Source organism: Apteryx rowi, unplaced genomic scaffold (assembly GCF_003343035.1).
Source record: "Apteryx rowi isolate R43461 unplaced genomic scaffold, aptRow1 scaffold_56, whole genome shotgun sequence".
In the NCBI taxonomy this organism is placed as follows: Eukaryota; Metazoa; Chordata; class Aves; order Apterygiformes; family Apterygidae; genus Apteryx; species Apteryx rowi.
This window is the reverse complement of record NW_020450827.1, coordinates 520,208-538,987: the sequence shown is the minus strand read 5'-3', so window position 1 is coordinate 538,987 and position 18,780 is coordinate 520,208. Positions and strand designations below refer to the sequence as shown.

The following is an 18,780-nucleotide window of genomic DNA, read 5'->3' as shown; positions in this document are numbered from 1 at the left end:
CCGCCGTCACGTGGGCGAGCGGCGGCGGCGGCCCCGCCCCCTTCCTGCCGCCATCTTGGAGGGGAAGGGGCGCTGTTGCTAGGCGACGAGCGCCAGGCCTGCAGGCCGGAGGCCTCGGGGCCCAGGCCCGGCCCCGCCGCGGGGGGCAGCCCCTGAGGATGGAGGGGAACGATACCACCTTCCCTCCACGACCCCCCTCTGCCCACACTTGGGCACAGCCCCAAAACATCCCCCCCCCCGGCAGTGCAGGCCTGCAGCTACCCCCAGCCTAGGCAGGGGGTCCCGTCACCCAGCACGGCCTGCGCTGCCCCCCAAAACCCCAGGCGCCCTCCTCAGTGGCACCCTCTTCTCCCTTGCCCACACCGGCAGCGAGGGCAACGGCAGCACCAGCTCTGACTGCAGCCCAGCCTATTTAAAGGCTGCGTCCCCGCCGTCGGAGGAGGTGGGGGCAGACGGTAAAAATAAAATGCCACCACACCCCTCAGGCAGCACAGATTGGGAAATCAAGTACTTGAAGTACAGAGTTCGCAGGGCCCTGTTAAACCTAACAGCTTGCACACTCCTCGGCATATGTGTAACTAAATAAAAAACGCTACGCGCATACTTGAAATAGCACAAAACTCTCACTTTGTCTAGGGAATAAGTTTTGACTGAAACAAGCAATGATTGCTGGATTTAACCTTTCTGCTGAGATGGCTAACTAAATTCGCATACGTTTATCAAAACAAGGGGGTTTTGCAGCAAAAAAAAAATTCCCTGTCGAGTCTGAAGTAGAGGGGAGCAGGATGGGAACCGTGAGGTACCGCATTAGGAGTCAAATAGCTCCTTCACCATAGTGCACACAGAGCACTTATCAGGACTGTCAAAGCACTCAGTCATCTCCAAAAGGACTGGGGAGGATAAAGAGCAAGTCAAATTTATACCGTAACCTTTCTTCTTCAAGCAGTATTTTTGTTTTAAAAACAACCACAGCATTTCAAGGTTTGTTTGCTTTAGTAAAAACAGGCTTTCTAAAATTGTATTCGCCACTCGGATCTGGCAGCTTCAGGCTAAATGCATAAAAAGGCTGGGGAAAAGCGAAGCAGACTGCAGCGAGCCGTGCTTTTTTTCAGATGAGGGGGAAGCAAGGACGCAAACACTGCCGTTGTGAGTCAGGCTCCCTCGTGCGAGCGAGACAGGAATACACCGCACATCCCGCAGCCCCTCGGGCGACGCTCCGAAATCGTCATCACAGGCAAAACATCAATAATGCCTGAAAAGGGGCTTTTCGACTCCAAAGGCGGCTGCTTGAAGCACACGCCACGCGGGCAGGCGCGCGGGGGCCAAGGGTGCCCGGCCGGGCAGGGGCACGGCGGCGGGTGTCAGTGCCATCTCCCGTTCGGCGTGCCGCACTGCACAGCGCCGGAGCYGCTGAAAAGGCCTTATTGCATCACCCCGGCTGGATTGGCCCAACCCCGCTCCATCGCCTTGGAAAAATCCGTAGTAACGGAGCTGCCGCCCCTTCCCCAGGGAGTCTGCTCCACAACCGGAATAGCTCTTGCCACATGGAAGTTTTCCTCCACTGGCATGTTTGTGCCTGCCTTTCAGATCAGATAGCACACAGAGCACGCTTATAATCCTCCGTCATTACAGAATATATTTTATTTACGGAATTTTACAAATAACTTTACACCTCGCATGACATAAGTTATGTTCTTTGTTTCAACAAGTATTTCTTACAACACCTGAGTTATTAAAATACTGAGATGGAACTTGAGCTTCTAACCAGACACGGAAAAGGGAAACACGGATAAAAACCCCATACAAGCTCAATTGCTGTCACCTTCCCTTCTCATTCTCCCTCCTGCTCCATCCCTTCCCCAAAGGTTGGTACCGACCTGCCCGAGCTAGAGACAGGCTCTCTCTCCCGCACAGCCCTCCGGTGGAGGAAGGGTCCCCTATCCCGCAAAACTCCCCTAGCAGCTGGGAGAATCCCTTCCGAGAGCTTTTAGGCATCTCTCGGCAAGGAGCCTTGTTTCTCCAAGGGGCTTTGCACCCCCTGAATCTCTGGGTTGCAAATTTCTCCAAGTTGACTCAGTTGGCAAGAAACAGGGTTAAACTTGAAACGAGAAGAACACGGACTCACGATCTCCACGGCGTATCGAGTGGCCTGTACCAGCTCCGAGGAAGCTAGGTGTCAGTTCTTGTCACGTTTTCAGCTCTCTGAAACACAGATGACCTCCCAGCCATAGTCTGCAACAGTGACGTAGTCCCCAGGGGACAACGTCAAAAGATTTCCAGTGCAAAGGCCTTCCCATCTGTGCACACCACTGAACTGCTCCTGCCAGACATGACTTAGCCCTGGCAGTGCTAAAGCTGCCCTCTGCCCTGTGGAAAGCCGCCAACGATACGGTGCTTTCCAAATACTTCCTTGAGAGAGAACAGGCAACACATGCCACCCTTCAAAGGATTTAGTTTTTCCACATCAGGTTAGTCAGACAGGGCTGTAGCTCTCAGCAGGGAAAGGTAGCAGCTCTCCCTTCAAACACCAGTATAGGGGGCTTGCCATCTCTTAACTTCAACCCAGAATCTGTCCTGGGAAGCCATTGCAAGGGACACAGCTCTTCCTGCCTTGCCTGCATGTCTCACAGCACCACAGGCCTGCAGCACCTCAAGATACTTGGCAGTCATTTGAGAGATGCCATCAGATGACGATCCCAGCTATCTAGCTTTGAGCCTGGACACAGCAAAGAAACCCCAGGAGGGGCCAAAGGTAGAGGATTTCCTCCTGACTACTGAGGAAAACAGCAGAGCAGCAACCTAAAGTGTGGACAATGACCATGAGGTGCTGCAGATGTGGCCAGGGTGCCCTACCAGAACAGACCATGCTGCTTCGAAGCGGACCAGCCGCACAGGGAGAAGAGTGACTTACAATAACAGTCCACATGAACAAGAGACACCGCTGCACAGGATAAAGCAGAGTGCATCTCTCCTCAAAGGTGCCACGGCAGCCACAGGAGGGCAAGGGGAGGGAACAAGGCCAACTGCACCCTCTGCCACGAGCAGGCATCTGTAGGCCATCTCTTTCCAGCAGCACTGATGGCCAACTTGATCAGCAGAGCTACCCAAAGCTGGCATTTGCATGAGAAAGCAACTGAGTGCCTCCCTAAGGAGCAGCAAGTGGCCCAAGGGCAATGTATTTCTGACTGCACCTTGGACTGAAGGGTGCTCCCAAGAAGGCTCTGGTATTTTACCTTCTGGATGCAGTACGAAGCCAACAGCCTCTGGGGTGCCAACGGGACCTAGCCAAAGCCACTGAGACCAGGTGCTGATCCCCTCAGGACTACAAGGATACCAGCAGTGCCACACTTCAACAGGCAGAGACCTAGGGACTCAGTGATRACTGTTAGGAGCATAAGAGGACATAATCCAGCTTTTACCCAAGGCAAATTGGGAACTACAACCAGGCACCAGCAGCCAGTGATCAAACCAGGTTACACTGCTGCTGGATGGTGCTGAGCCCGCCGCAGGATACCCCTGCGGCCCCAAAGACTGAGGTGGCTTGTCTCTTGAGCCGGGTAGGAAGGGGGTGAAAGCTCTGYGGATACACTGGCACACCTTCCATTTCATCTTCCAATAAAGGGTGGAAGGAAAGGTGTGGAGGGCCCCAGCCCCAACCCCTGCTCCCGCTGCAGGGCAGCACAGAGCCGAGGTGTCAGGACAGCCGTAAGCCCATCACACACACCTTGCGGCCATCCGTGCAGGCAGGGAACGAAGGACAACACTCAATGACAAGATGTCTCAGTAGCTCTGATCTGCAGAGCTCAAAGCACTTTTCAAAGCAAGGTCAGCACCATTCCTTCATCCTAATCCGGTGCTATACCCACTAGGTTAAGCTGCCTAAATCAGCTCCTGTGTCAACACAGTCACARACTCGCCACTGCTGGGTGCAGGATAAGGTTTGGGGCAGGCAGAGGGGACAAAGGGGTGCAAGGGAACCTCAAGTGACACGGGTGGGATGGGCAACATTATCAATATGATAATAAGTCAATTCACCTAGTGAATCTGGGGGAAGCCAGCCCAGAAGCAGAGCTGTGAAGTGCCTGTAACACCCTTCTCTAGCTACTCCCTAAGGCTGGAAACACACAACCTAAAGAGGTTCACAGTCTCTTTTTTTAAAAAAACAAAAAAACAACAAAARAATCCCTCCCCACCCTGAACCTCTGCAACTCAGCAGCATTAGTGTTTAAAAACAGATGTCCGACCRCAGGTGTCATCGTGAACTTGGTCACAGTGTAAGGACCGCTTCCCTAGCTAGGGAGCCTGTGGCCGGGGCTTGCCGTCCCAGCTCTGCCCTTGCCCTCTGCTCTCACGCCCTTCTCTGCAGCGGTGCCGCACGGCTGTCCCCGCGGAAGGAGAGGAAGGATTTTCTTCCTTACAGCAGCAGGGAGCCCAAGGGAGGTAACGGCATCCTGCTAGCCTTCCCCTGGCAGCTGCCCATGCCCATCAGTCCAAACTGCASGGGATATAGTTTGGTCTCCTCTGCTCCGAGCACTGCTACCCAGAACATGCATAAAAACTCTTGGCCCAGTTCTCCCAGGGCATCGTCCAGGTTGCCAAGGCAGGGAAGAGCAGGGCAGAACCAGAGYGGTAACAGCTGCAGCTCTGGAGACTTGTTTCTGAAGACGGCAAGGATGACACCCAAATCACGAGCCATCTTCCCCGAGCCTCCGCCGGCTCCTCCTGCCCTGGGCCRTCTGTGCTTTGAGCAGAGCTCTGAGGACCTGGCTGGTACATAACTCTCCGAGAGGAAGGAGAGTCTGTCCTGGTCTCCGCGCTCCCGAAAGAACGATACCAYCTCCCCACACAGGAGAGAAACACCAGCTCCCTGCATGATGCCTGGGAACGTGGCGGCTCCCCGTTCCCCTTCCTTGCGGTGGTTCTTTTCACACCCTGTGCATCCATTCCCTGGTAGATGAGCAGGCAGAGGCAGCTTGCATCCAGCGCTAGCCCTGTACCTCGCAGCCCTCATCCTCCTCACCCTCTGCAAAGAGGCCAGGAGAATGTCATGTCCCATCAGACCACTCCAAAAATAAGGCTAGAGGAGCTCTTATATCCCAACTCCATCCTTCCCAGGAGATGTGAGGAGAGGAGGGAAAGGATACGACACTGGAAAGAGATCCTCTGGTCAGTTTGGTCCTAGGGCAAAGGGGATTAAGCCCCCCCCACACCCTCGAATCAAAATAATATGAAGCCTATGGAATAGTTTTAAAAGCGATGCTTCTTCTGTAGTGCTTTGTGCTGTCAGTGCCCGCACAGGTACCGTCGTATGCTTGCAGCAGGAAAATAAAAAAAGAAAATTGCCCCCCTCCCCCCCAAAAAAGGAAAAACTGATACAGGTCTCCGAGGCGGGCTGGTCCTACCCTATCTGGATCTGGCCAGAGTACATGGTGAGCAGTACCATGATGGTGAACCCCGTCAGCAGCCCTGCRTTCTGGATGGCGAAGGTGATCAACATGCTGCCGTTCTGCTCGTCCTCCCGGCTGACCTCATTCATTTCAGGGAACTGGGGGAAGAGGGCAATGGCAGCGCTCAGCAGCAGGAGCAGCCTCCATCCTCCCACCCCTGCACACCGCTTCCCACCTAGCACCACGGTCTAGGTGGATATCTACCACCCAGCCCGGGGTTCTCAGCCCAAACCACCACACTCCCAGTCCAGAAGGCAAAGCACTGAGGCCGTTCAGCCCTTCTCAAGTTGCAAAAGACCAACACGGCAAGGACCCCACCGCATGCCCAGCAGCTCCCGCGTTTGGCATTTACCATATCAGCCAGTGCAATGTACAGAAACATCCCTCCGGCCAGAGCAAAGATCCAGTTGGCAGAGAAGTGGCTGCCAGCCACGATCCCGAAGGCCAGCCCCACGTAGCAGCAGCAGGCTGAGATGAAGTTGAAGAAGAGCGCCTGGCGGATGGTCATCCCAGCATTGAGCAGGATGACAAAGTCCCCTGCATGGGTGAAAGGAGGACAGGGAAGATGAGGAGGGAGGGCGCAATCATCAGGCATGCAGGGGGTTGGCAGCAAATGCTGGCAGCTGCTTCAGGACAGCACCGAGGCGGTCATATTCAGCACTTGCTTCTGCCTGAGGTCAAATTGCCCTGAGTTTTCCTGGAGACCTGGCTTGTACGTGCTGCCTTCCCCAGTTAGCTCAGCAAGCACTTTAAGAAGGTTGGCACGTCTGCTCTTGTTTTAAAAGGCCTGCCCCAAAATGCCGGGGTCATAAGGAAGGAAGAGGATTCCCCACTGTCCAGCCCTGTTCATCCACAGAGGAGATAACTGTGGCCATCAAGCGTGGGCTCAGCTGACCAGTGGCGCCAAGTGTTGACCGCACCAACAGTGCTGCTGCCTGCCAGCAAACTGCTGGCCGTGCTTGTGCACCACCCTTAGCATTCAAGCCCAAACTACCGCCCGCCTCCCCCCGTCCAAGCAGATGAGGTGTTGTTTTTTTTTTTCCCCCCTCAGATGTCTCAATCTAAATTTAAATCTCAGACATCATATTACCTCGTTATTTTTAGAGCTAAGATTACTCAGTGTAGTTTACTGCCTTGCCTTCCCCATACTGGTACTCTGTTTATTCCATCCCACATTCCTCCTTCTCTTGAGAAACAACAGGAAAGTGTCAACTTTTGATACCCCATTAGACAAGGAAAGCAGCGGAGTTAGTGTTAAGAAGGGCAGGACTGAGAACCCTTGTAACACCCAGGGCACCCTGAAGCCTCACGTACCCAGTTCGTGTGGGAACTCCTCACAGAGGATGGCCACGGAGGTGCTGATCCCTTGGAAGACAGAGACGGTGAAGGACGCCCCAATCGCCAGCCCGTCGATGAAGTTGTGGAGGCCGTCGCTCAAGGTGATCATCCACGCCAGCGTGCCGATGTCCGAGTACCGCACCTCCTTCAGCCAGTAGCATGCGCTCTGGGAGGCCTGTAGGTCCTGCCAAGGCACCCAGACACGCAGGCGATGGGAGCTCAGCACCATACCAGTCCCATGAGGACTATCACTCAGCACCAGCCCAGGAACAGCTATGGCTTTGCCTGCCCTTCCCAGCTCTGCCAAAAAGCTTCAAGGCCCTGGGGTGCCTGGACGAGGGGGCAGAGAGCTGTTGGACACACACCTTTGCTTAAAACACATGCCTTGTTGGATTAAATCCACGCTAGGCTTGAACTGAGGGTTTTGCTGAACCAACTGGACATGATTTGCACTGCCCAAGGTGGTATTTGTCAGGCAGATGCAATACAGTTTAAATCACTGTTTCTCATTTATGGGCAGTTTTTCCATTTGCTTGGCTGTGGGTGGCCACAGAGATCTCCCACCCGCAACCCCACAGGGCCAGGCACTCACCTGGACGGACAGAGAGCCCACGACAACCTTCTCATCCCCAGAGGGGGTCTTGCACTCCAGCTCGCCGGTTATGTGAGGGATCATGTGGTCCAGGTCCCCGTTCTGCAGCTTCTCAGTGACACCCTCCTCCCGGTCCTTCTTGGAGGGCAGGGCCTCGGGGCTGTAGTGGCTGTGCCCGTGGTGATGCTGCGGGGACAGGGGGTTCACGGGGGTCAGCCGCGTGGGCAGTTATTGCTGTTCCCCACTCAAATGCCTAAGGCACGCCGATTTAACTAGTTATGCTGAAACACGCTAGCTGTGACGTGAAAGCACACTATTAAAAAAGCACAACCATCCCTTCCCGAATTTAAGTAAACCGCTGCTCGGCAGGCCAAGACCTATCTTTGCACCCAGGACGGAGGGCTGGCAGCACCGGGGGATTTTAGCAAGCGTGTTAGCTGGGGCACACCAGCAGCCCGGCTCCCAGCACAGCGGGGCAGCGCCCCAAGCAGCCCCTCCTCGCCCCTGCTCAGCCTCACCTGGTCCTTCTGTTTCAGGAGCATCTTCAGGATCTTCTCTGTGAAAAAGAACAGGTAGAAGCCCCCAAACACCACGGCAGACTTGGAAACATAATAGTCTTCCTGAGGGTTGAATCCAAAGGCCTGCAGACAAAGGGATCAAGTGACAGGCTTGAGAAACGGACTCCAGCAGCATCCTTCATCTCCCTTTGCCGTGGCACCTAAGGGGCGACACTGCTGCTTTCTGGCCTCCCTCTGAGCAGTGGCTGCTTCAGGGGAAGGCGCAGAAAGTACCTTCACGCACCTAATCTTCCAAACTCCCCCAGGCAAGCAGCCTGTGCCACAAGGCATCAGATCCATCCATCTGTAACGGGGTGGGGATGCTAAAAACGGGCTTAGAAAGCCTCTACTGTCTCAACACAAAGGCTACCTGCCTGCAGGGTTAAAAACAGCAATAAAACAGCACTTCTGTGCTTGAAGCAGACCTGAGGTCTCCCTGGTGCAAGGGGAGCGATTCCCTTTGGAAGCAGGGCTTAAGGGCTGCAAAATTCCAGCTCCGATCACAGTCCCGAGGGGCTTCCAGCCACCGTACCTCACTCTCCATGCAACTGTCGCTTGCGGTTCCCCTCTGACTCCACTGGCTCCCCCTTCTCCAGCCAGCGAGCACCCAGAGAGAGAAACAGCCCCAGAGAGAGAAAAGGACCGACCTGAAGGTCCTCACCATACCTCGGGAATGAGCTGGAAGAGGGCGTTGGAGTAGAGAGTTCCAATCGCCAGAGCTATGAAGTAGAGGAGCAGCCGCTTGTAAAAGGTCTTCTTCATGAAGGGCACCACGCTGGCCCCCACCAGGGAGCAGAGGGAGATGACGGTCACGCAGAGGAAACCGTAACCCCAGACTGCGGCGTGCGTGCCAAACCCACCCCAGGAAATCGGACGAGGGAGGTTGTCAGAGTGGAAAAAAAAAAGATCAACGTGGGGAAGGGGTGGGAGGGGAAGAAATGAGTCCACGCCGAAAGGAAAGAGAGAGGAGGGAGGGAGAGGGGGGAGAGAAGAGGACATTCATTAGTGATTGCTCGTTCATCTGCAATTGGTTCAAGAGGGGCGAACCTGGTGCAAAGTGGCTCTGGAACAAACTCTTCAGCCCTTTGGGAAGGGTCTGGAGGGAAACCCCACTGCCCAGCTCATACCAAACAAACGGGAGGGAGCTCTCCCTTTGAGCAAGACGCTCCCTTTAAGCGCCCAGCCCGGAGCCGAGTTGCGGCAGCCAGGCCATTTCCAAGCCGGCACCCCGGCCCTGCTCCCGAGCCCCCAACCTCCCCAGCAGCAGGCACCCCGCGGGGCATCRGGTTGCTGTTCCAGTGCCACAGAGCCCTGCGGTCCCCCAAGCATCCTGCACGCTCCATCCTCATCCCCCAGCGGGCCCGGAGCAGGAAGCCACGGACAGCCCAGGGGGAGCCAACCGGGCCCCGCGAGTCCTGCCGGGGTGCTCCGGTTCAAAGCCGTTCACCTTGAGGGTGGAGCGTACATGCGTCATTTCAGTTCCTGGCAGACCAGGAAATATAGGTGCTTGGCTTTTATGCTCAGTAAATAAAAGTTGCAGTTCTGGAGTTGAAAAGGAGCCTTGAAAACCAGCCCCTTGTCTGGCAGGCAGGTGGCCAGAAGAGGCCTTGCCCGAGAGCAAGGCTCGYGGCAGGTAACGCCGCGGGGCAGGACCCAGCAGCAGCGAAGGACACTCTGCTCAGAGGTGAAGATTGCACCTTAAATGCACGGATTTGAGGCTGGCTGCTCGAGAGCACGGATCCAGTCACAGGAGCCACAAGGGCTCTGCTTGGCCGCCTGGACTGGAGGCTGGGAAGCACGTGCRTTTTTAAGGCATCCAATCTGAGAGCACGTGGATGTATTTATTCAACTCCAGAACTGTACAATTACAACACAATTAATTTGCAATGTATCTGTCAGACCCATCGGAGCACCAGGAAACCTCACGTAAGCACAAATCCTTCCGGGAACATCAGTCTTGCAAATCAGCAAAAAAAAAAAAACACTGAAAAAGCAATTAAAATTTTTAGAAAAGCCTGCTGATTCAGGAGGAAGCTGGTGTTTCTCCAGGGTGTGCTCTGCGCTTTTACACTCTGATCCTTCCTCTTTCACACAGGCCTTTCCACGCTGTTCGCACCGCTAGCGCCGCTACATCTCAGCAGCCAAGCACTGGGCAGCTCTCTGCATGAAGCAGAGCTCAAYGCGTCCCTTGAAGGGAGGACAGGGAGAGGGAAAAGCTCCTTTTTGAAGCAGGGCCACCAGACATAGCCCATGGGAGGGAGTGAACGGCTTCTCCTAGCACCTGCCCACACCTCAGACCCTGCCAGCAGCCTCGTGGCTACCCGGGGCCGTCTCTGCTCGCTGGGAGGGACGGACAGCACGGCTTCCCCAGCGCTGCCTTGCACACTCAAGAGCATTTCCTGGTGCTCGGAGGGGCGCGAAAGCCCTGTGGAGCCCCTGCGCAGGGAGCCAGCATGGAGAGAGACATCCCCTCAGCCTCAGGTCCCGGAGAGATCGATTCGATTCGGCAGGGTGGAGGCAGAGAAGGCGCCCGGAGAGCCGCCCTCGGGACAGGAGAGAGGCAGGGACGTTCTACCGCACCTCTGGGATGAGCTGGAAGAGCGCGTTAGAGAGCAGCGTGCCGATGGACAGCGCGATGAAAAACGTGAGGACCCGGCTGAAAAAGGCCTTCTCGGTACACGGTACGATGAAGACTCCGAGCAGGGAGGCTACGTTAATCATCGACACACTGAGAAAACCAAAGCCCCACACTGCGGAACGAGAAGAAACGAGGGCCAGACATTACCRAGGCTCTCGGCGTGGCGAGGCGGAAGGGCCCAGCACCAGCCGCTCCGGAGACCGCTGGCACGGCCCTGCCCCGGATCCAGGCAGGCGGAAAAGGCTCRCTCCGGGACTATGCCCCCACTGCGGGGCTGGCCGCGCTGCACCAGAGCATGTCTCCCTTTGCTCCGGACACTTCAGCTGTGACATAAACCATCGTTTTTGGTGCAGGGGCAGGAAGAGGGGAGGAAGTAAATCCACTGAACAGGCTGTCTGCCTCTGAGTTACTTGAAAAATGCTTTCTTGAGCCCACCCCGGCCTCATGGGGTGGGAAAAGCAGATGCCGTGCTCAGGGCAGCTGATCCAAGACCTTGGGCGGCATCAGGACCTGCCTGGACACACGGAAGCTCATTTAGCATCAGCTGGTGGCCAGAGGCTGGTGGGACAGGACCCAGTTTGCCCAGCAGGCTCCTAAACACGCCAAGCCACCCCCGCCCATCCACAGGGGGCTTGCAGCAAGCCCCTGTTATCCAGCTATCCCAAGGAGCTGGRCTGCAGGAACAGCTCCAACCTTGGGCATATGCAACAGGGGACAAACCAAGCTCCAGAGCTAGAAGCCCTGAGCCWACAGTACCTCACTGGAGCCTGCGACATAAATGCACTGAGGAAAACCCGTAAGGGCTCCCAGCTGCTGTCAGAAAGCTGCCCTCCTCTGGCAGCAACCACGATAGCTCTCGTCTCCTTCCAGCCTGCCAGCCCTGGCCTGTGCCCCAGAGCCTGGAACAGGACCCAGGTGTCCTGCAGGTCCCAGGGCATTTCACATCCTTGAGTTCTGTGTCCAGGGCCAGGCAGCGCTCGCGCASCCCAGCTCACCACTCACCTTCGGCTGAGCTGGGCCTGCTCTCCTCCGTCTGCTCGTTCTCCTCGTTTTCCAGGTTCTCCGAGGTGCACGCCCCTGACTCCAGCTGCTGCAGGATGGTGGGGCAAAACTCCTTGAACTCACTGTGCCCCACCACGGAGCCCTCGCTCAGGTTGTGGATGGCAAAAAGCTCCATGGAGCTGAAGCACTGGAGAGGGAAGAGACACATGGCTTGAGATTCCCAGGTGGCATGGGACAACTACCCGATGCCAGGTCGCAAGCCAGCGCCAAGCTTTACCCGGGAGATGTTTGCACGCTGCTGCGGCGTCTGGGAGACGTTCGCATGTCCCACTCCCACGTCGAGGCGGTTCAGCAGGGCCTTGAGCTGCTTCAGGCTCAGGGTTTCGCTCTCGCTGTACCGCTGCAGGAGGTCCTGCAGGAAGGAGGCTGCGGAGAGCGCTGGTGGGGCCGCAGCATCCCTGCCAGCCCATACCCAGGGGGACGGGAGGAGGCAGAGCAGTGTCAGCAGGCAGCGGCCCTGGAGGCCTGCGTTTGAGATCATGGTGTCTCAGGGATGCTGCAAGAGAAGACATGTGCTGCAGTGAGCCTTAGCACCCCAGCGGCTCCAGTCACTGTGCCATCTAAGAGCTCCTGCAGCAAAGCCCTGGCCCTGCGCTTCTCCCATTGCCCAGGACAGGTTTCCTAACGCCAAAGGCCATGTGCCCAGAAGGGAGGGCAGCAGGGCTCTTCCGCCCCGTGGCTCCATCAGGAGATGGCAGCAGAGGACAGCAGATTTCTTCACCAGGGAGCCCCAATCCAGAGGGGGGAAAGCTTCCCAAAGCACCCCAGCCCCAAGGAGGGACCGGACACCCGGCTTTCACTCTGCGTTCCAGCAGGTCAAGCCCAAAGGAGCTGCTTCGCCTGCTTTCGAGGCAGGGCGGTCGCCTGCTGGCAGATACCGAGCTGAAAGCAGGATTTCTGCAGCAAGYGGGGCGAGAAGCGTCAGCCGCCCTGGGCAGAGGCAGGAAGGCAGCCGAGGGGGGCACCGCGACATGCCCCAGGCTGTGCGCTCCCCGGGGCAGCTCCGACCCTGTCGGAGCTGGAACGAGGCACCAGATGCTCCACATCAGCCTCTCCAAGAGGAGCGCGCTGCTGCATCTTGCGATCCCGGCAGGGCAGACGGGGGCCAGACCAACTTCCAAGCTGGACACCACAGCTGCCGCAGCGAACGCGAGCCCTGACTGGATAAAACACGCGGAGCATGACATAGCCCCGGGAGCAGCTCGGCCGGCCCACAAATATCCGCCGCCTCTCCTCCGCCCCAAGGTGAACTGCAGGCACCACCTCCCCRAGCGCCCCGCTCCCCTTCCCCGCCGCAGGGCACTCACCGCAGCCGCGTGCCGAGGTGCGGGCAGCTGCTCGGACGCGGCTCCTGGGGGTTCTCCAGCTCCGCAGTGCGTCAGGGTCCCTGGAGGAGAGAGGCCAGCAGTGGGAAAGCAGGCAGGAGCGAGCGGCAAGGCAGGTGCGCTGCCAGGAGCCTCGACCCAGGGGCCRCGGGCTGCAACGCGGCTCCTCGGCGAGCCGGGCCCTGGCGGTGCCCACCCGGCCGGGGCCCTGCTCCTGCCAGCCGGGCAGGGACGCRCGCACCTCGGCGCAGACCCTTGCAGAGGCAGCGGGAGAGCCCTGCCCACCCGCGTGGCACTTTGGAGGACGCAGAGCCCAGGGGTCAGAGGTGGCACGGTCATTAAGTTATATTTTAACTATGCTAATTACAATGAACCCCATCCTTCCAGGGCAGAACTGCAGATGCCTTTATAATATTTGCCTAGAATCAATCCTTGCCCTCTCTGCTCCTTTCATATATGCCGGGGATCAATAAAAGTGAAGCGGCAGAGGTGCGGGGCGAGTGCCGGGTGCACCCGCCACCGCGCGCCGGGTGCAGGGAAAGGTCCCGGGAGAGAACATGGGAGGCCGCTCACGTCCGACGCGTCCGCCCGAGACGCTGGAGCTGCGCCCAGCCTTGCCTTCCTGGAAAAACTTTACTGGAAGGTGAACAGCAGATTTGGGATTCACAAGGACACATCGCCTGCCGCGCAGAAAAACAACTCTGCCCTCCCCGCTCCGCAGCTGCGCTTGGCTGACCCGCCGCCTCCGCGCGCCTGCCGGCGGGGCCGATCCCAGCCGGTGCTGGGTCCTGGGGGTCTGCGCATCTCCCACGATCCCCCCACGCCTCRCGCTGCTGCGACGAGCGGGAATAGCATCAGCCACGCGGAGAGGGCGCAGGCCTCTCGTGGCATGGCTGGGGTGGAAAATGCCCCGCACACACGTTGCCCAGGCAGACAGGATCCTTGCTGACCCTCTGCTGCCCACCGGCATCACGGTGCACGGAGCAAGCTGCCACCAAAGCACCGGACGCGTGATGAATCCGGGGACAACAGCACGGCTTGCTAACCGCCTGGACACCGTGGACTTGGAGGCTTTCCATGGGAGGGAAAGGTTACKGCTCTGGTCTGGCGAAAACATTGCTACAAGGCCTTATCAGGGCAAGCCCAGCGCGCCAGGAAACGTATCCCTCTCCCTGGGAAGGTCAGCTGCGCCCTTTGGGCATGTGTTTAGCCACGGAGGCCAAAGCGAGTTTTGATCTGGGAGGCAGCACATCTTGCACCTCCAGCCGTCTCTCCTCCCAGCCCCGGGCATTTCTGCGAGCAGCACCCGAGCCAAACCAAACGTCGGTGCCCAGAGGACTTCTCGCTCCCACGGCTGCAGAGGAACCAGAGCCGAAACCATGCTTCCCGGGTTGCAGGAGATGGGGTTCGAGCCCCCGCTCCAGGGTGGAGCCTTTGGAGAGGAAACAGGCAGATCCCCACTGGTGATGGAGGTCGAAGCGTCGAGGAGGAGGAGGGATGCTCAGGTATCACGGCATGAAGTGTTACCAGCCAGGCCACGCTCCAGGCCCGCTGCTTCCCCTCCAAAGGACTCGGGCGCCGGGATGCACGCTGCCTCGAGCCCCGGGGGCTCCTCAGGGGAAGCGGTTTGCAGGGGGATGTCCCGGGGGGGGTTCCGTGCTCAGTGCCGATTGCACGGCTCTGCGGGACGGGACCGGCCCTGCCTCCGGTGCCAGGCAAATCCCGGCTGCTGCYCTGCCACCAGCCGCGTCAGCACCCCTCTGCGCTAACAAGCCGTCCGTGCTGACGGGTTGCAGATTTCGGTCTTCTCCAAAAACAGGCCCGAGACATTTTTGAACGCCGGCCAACCAATTGTTCTGAAAATAGACTTGGCTGGTTTGAGGCACAGTCCTGCCCGGGGTGGCGAGGCCGAGCCCGGCAGGGCTGCTCCATGCCCCGTGCACATGGCAGCAGGGCCAGAGGCACTCGGCAGCCCCGATCCCCTTGAGGCTGGAGCCGGCTCCCTCTGCAGCAACCACTGCCTGCCCCTTCGGAGGGACCCACATTCCCGCGGGCTTTAAGAGCTTACCGCCMCTTTGCCAGCTTTGTTCTCCAGGAGAGCGCCAGCCTGGGAGGTTTTAGCCYCCTTCTGCAAGGGCTTAGCCCAGATGCTTTGACTTAACCCCTCTCCTCCCAAAATGGGGGAACAAGCTCCTCTCTCCGGCAGGCCAGCCCAGTGCATTTGGATTTGCGCCCTCATCCTGGTGACTGTGACCACTAGCTCTGCGCAGGTACCCAAGAAACCTCTGCCTCCGCAGCCTCTGCCAGCGGAAGCCAAACACCCTCCTCGGCCTCCAGAATTCGTTGAGGCCCCCTCGAAAGCCAAATCCTCCCTCTCCAAGGCCTCGAGAGGCACCTGCAAAGCAGCAGCCTCGCCAGGGAGAGCTGCTGGGCGCGATGGATGAAAGGCGCTTCCCCGGGCAGGGCGGCGACACGGGACGCTCGGTGGCTCTCCCAAAAGGCACTCAGGCCGCCGGCTGGCAGGAAGCCCACGGGTGGCAAAGGGCCGCACGTTGGCACTCCRAACCCCAAGCGTCTCCTCCCGAGAYGGGCGCCGCCGCACTTCCCTCTCCACGCTGGCATCTCCGAGCGGCACCGAGGTTGGGAACACTCGGGACGTGGCGCCGAACGTCACCGGGCCGGGACACGCGGTGCCTTTCCCACGTCCGGCCCCGAGGCTCGCTCGGCCCCCTGCCACCTCCGAGCAATGTGCGCACGGCACCCYGCTCCGCGGGAGCTGATCGTGCCCGGAGCACCCGCCTTATCGCCCTTATCGCCGGGGCCGCAGCACGCAGCCTTCCCACACCGCAGAGCCCTGCCCGGCGCCAGCCACACCGCCGAGCTTCTCCCAAAACCGCCCCCGGAGACGGGCACCCCTGGAATACCTGGTGCAAAGCCGGACTTCACCTTTTACCCGGCTGCCAAACAAAAGGCAGGGAGTGCCCTGCAGGGATTTGAGTTTCACTGACTCCAGCTCGGCCCCTTGTATTTCAAGGAAAGGACGAGGTGGAAGAGCCGCCCCTCGGGAAGGGGAGCGCAAGGGGGGTGGCACAGACAGGGCTGGGAATTTCGGACCCCCCTGACCATGGCAGAGGCCACAGCAAGGCACGGAGGGTGCAAAATGCACCCAAGCCCTGCCGGCTGCTTCCTCCCGAGGAGGAGGAGCGCAGCGGAGAGGAGCACGGAGGAGGCTAGCGAACGCCCCGGGGAGGCAAACCCCCGCCACGGCCTCGGTGCGCTCTCTCCACCGCCGTGGCCAGCTGGCGCAGCCCCCCCGGGAGCCCCCCGGGCTGGCCGGCATCCCCTCCGCGTCTGACCTTCAAGGGCGTCCTCTCGCCGCCTGCACAGGTCGCAGGGCCCTTCGCCCGCTTCTCCGAGCACCGCAGCCTGCTCGACTCACGGGCGAAGGCAGTCCGTGGCGTTTCCCGATGAGCCGGGGGGACCGGAGAGGAGGAGGAGGGGGGACGCCCGCGTCCCAGCTCCGGGCACCCTCGGCTTGGCCAGGCCCCAGCACCTGGGAGCAGCGCTGCCGAGCGCGACTCGGCGTTTGACCTGCTTTATCGCTCGCTCGCCTTCCCGGCAGCCCCACGGTGGCGGGACGGGGCAGAGGAAACCTGCCCTYGGCCCCGGAGCGCCACGCAGCCTGCAAGCGCGCCTCGGCCCCGCCACCGTCGGATGCAGGGGGTTGATGCCCTAGGGGGACGCAGGGTAGGAAGAGCGTGAAGGAGGAAGAGCCGGAGCCTCCAGCTCGGTCACGGGTCCACGGCTCATTTCCCCAAATTAACTTCACTCCCCCCCCCCGAAGCTTCCCGAGAGCTATCGATCCCGATTGCAAAATCCTCCCAACCGGGAAGGGGATGCTGGGAACAACTTGTGCAAAGAAAAAACACCAGCAAACAAGCACAGCCACCGACACCTCACCAGGAGCTTCCCGAAATCCCACGTAGGAACCGCTCGCTGTCGCAAGGGGTGCAATGCCCGGGGTGGGGTGCAGCGAGCCACCAGGGGAAACGCGGCAGTGGGATCGCCAGCACGGCACATGCGCGGGAGCTGCGGCCAGAGGTGCAATCTGCACCTTCACACCTGGAGGAGCCGGTGACACCAGGGAACGATTCCCATCGGGTCYGAGGGCTGTTTGTTTTGAGCCTGGGCGGACGACAGCGCCGAAGGCCCGCCGTGCCGGCAGCGCCGCGCGCTTTTCCCCCCCATCGCTACCCGCCTCGTCGCCAGCTCGCAGCCACCGTCGGCCCGGCATCCCTCCTCCTGCCCCACGTTTCCTCCCGTGGGCAGAGGCGCCGCTTGCAGCCGCTTTTACCACCAGCAGCTCGGAAAAGGTCGGGCTGAGCCTGCCTTGCAGTTCCCTTCCCCTCCTCTTCAACCAAGGCTGTTTGCCGTTCGCGGTCCCAGCCTCCTTCCGGAGCAGATGCACAAAAACCGCCTGCACAATCCGCGGCGAACGGCCCTGGACCTGCCCGCGGGCCGGGAGGTTTTCCATGCCCTCGGGCACGTCCACTCCCTTCCTCCGCGGCAGCATGCCATGCTCACGCCACGGCTCGGCCAACTGCCGCCTCTCTTTTTCCCCCCAGGCGTCATCCGGCCAACGTTACATTTCTTTTCCCGTAGTTTTCCCTGAAAGTCTCCAGCAGGCGTCGGTCCAGGCCCTAGCGGGCAGGTGTCCAGGCAGCCGAACGGGTGGCTGGTGGCACTGCTGTCCCCTCCCCGGCAGCCTCGCAAGGGCCGGCCAGAGACCAGCAGCCCGCTGCCTCGTATAGCGCTTTTCGCCTGGAAATCCCCCCCGGCAACCCCCAGACAAGGCACAGGGCCAACGGCGGCAAAAAACACGTGGCCCAGGAGCTCCCCTCRTGCCCGTAACRGGACGCCTGCGGACCGGGCAGGACYRCGCTCCGGCGCCTCTTGCAGCGACCCCGATTGCCGGCCCCATGGCTCGTCGCCGGCACCCGTGGCCAGGCAGAGCCCCGGGACGGTCCCGTCCCGGTGCCACRTGCCATTCCCAATGCCAGCCTGCCTGCTGCCTGCTCCCAGACCCCACAGCCGCCCCCTCCGCCCTGTGCCCCAWCCCTGCCTGAAGCCCTCCCTGCTCCCCGAGCCTCCACCAGCGCTCCCAGACCCCAAACCCGTGCCCTGAGCCCTCCAACCCAGACCCCATCCCTGCCTGGCCCTCGTCTGGGTCCAGAGCCCATAGCCCATCCCATAGCTATCCCAGTTCCATAGCCGGTCCTGGACCCCATAGCCCATCCCATAGCTGTCCCAGCTCCACAGCGGGTCCTGGCCCCCATAGTGGGTCCCAGACCCCATAGCCCATCCCATAGCTGTCCCAGCTCCATAGCCGGTCCCGGACCCCGTAGCCGGTCCCATAGCTGTCCCAGCTCCATAGCAGGTCCTGCACCCCATAGGTGGTCCTAGACCCCACAGCCCATCCCAGCTCCATAGCTCGTCCCAGACCTCATAGCCCATTCCATCCCTGGTCCCATATCCAGCCCCATAGCTAGCCCCAGACCCTATAACTGGTACCAGAGCCTATAGCCCGTCCCAGTCCCCTATAGCCAGTACCAGACCTATAACTAGCACCGGCCCCTATAGCCCATCCCAGTCCCCTATAGCCAGTACCAGACCTATAACTAGCACCGGCCCCTATAGCCCGTCCCAGTCCCCTATAGCCCGTCCCGGCTCCAGGCGCGGGCCCCGCTCCTCCATCCTTTACCCAGAGCGGCCCCACGGCCGCTGCCTCCATCCCTCGCCGGGCCCCCGGCCCCGCTCCGGG

General features: G+C 59.7%; 1 protein-coding gene across 1 annotated transcript; it reads right to left on the bottom strand.

Moving 5' to 3' along the window:
* Window positions 1-4,712: 4,712 nt before the first annotated feature.
* Window positions 4,713-13,006, bottom strand: SLC39A14 (solute carrier family 39 member 14). Its single transcript, XM_026081830.1, has 9 exons — window positions 12,942-13,006; window positions 11,852-12,130; window positions 11,575-11,761; window positions 8,601-8,770; window positions 7,896-8,018; window positions 7,378-7,563; window positions 6,762-6,969; window positions 5,800-5,984; window positions 4,713-5,545 (listed from the first exon to the last, which is right to left on the bottom strand). Exons 2-9 carry the CDS (start codon window positions 12,113-12,115, stop codon window positions 5,399-5,401), a joined length of 1,470 nt encoding a protein of 489 aa, XP_025937615.1. The 5' UTR covers window positions 12,116-12,130; window positions 12,942-13,006; the 3' UTR covers window positions 4,713-5,398.
* Between the last annotated feature and the right edge of the window lie 5,774 nt (window positions 13,007-18,780).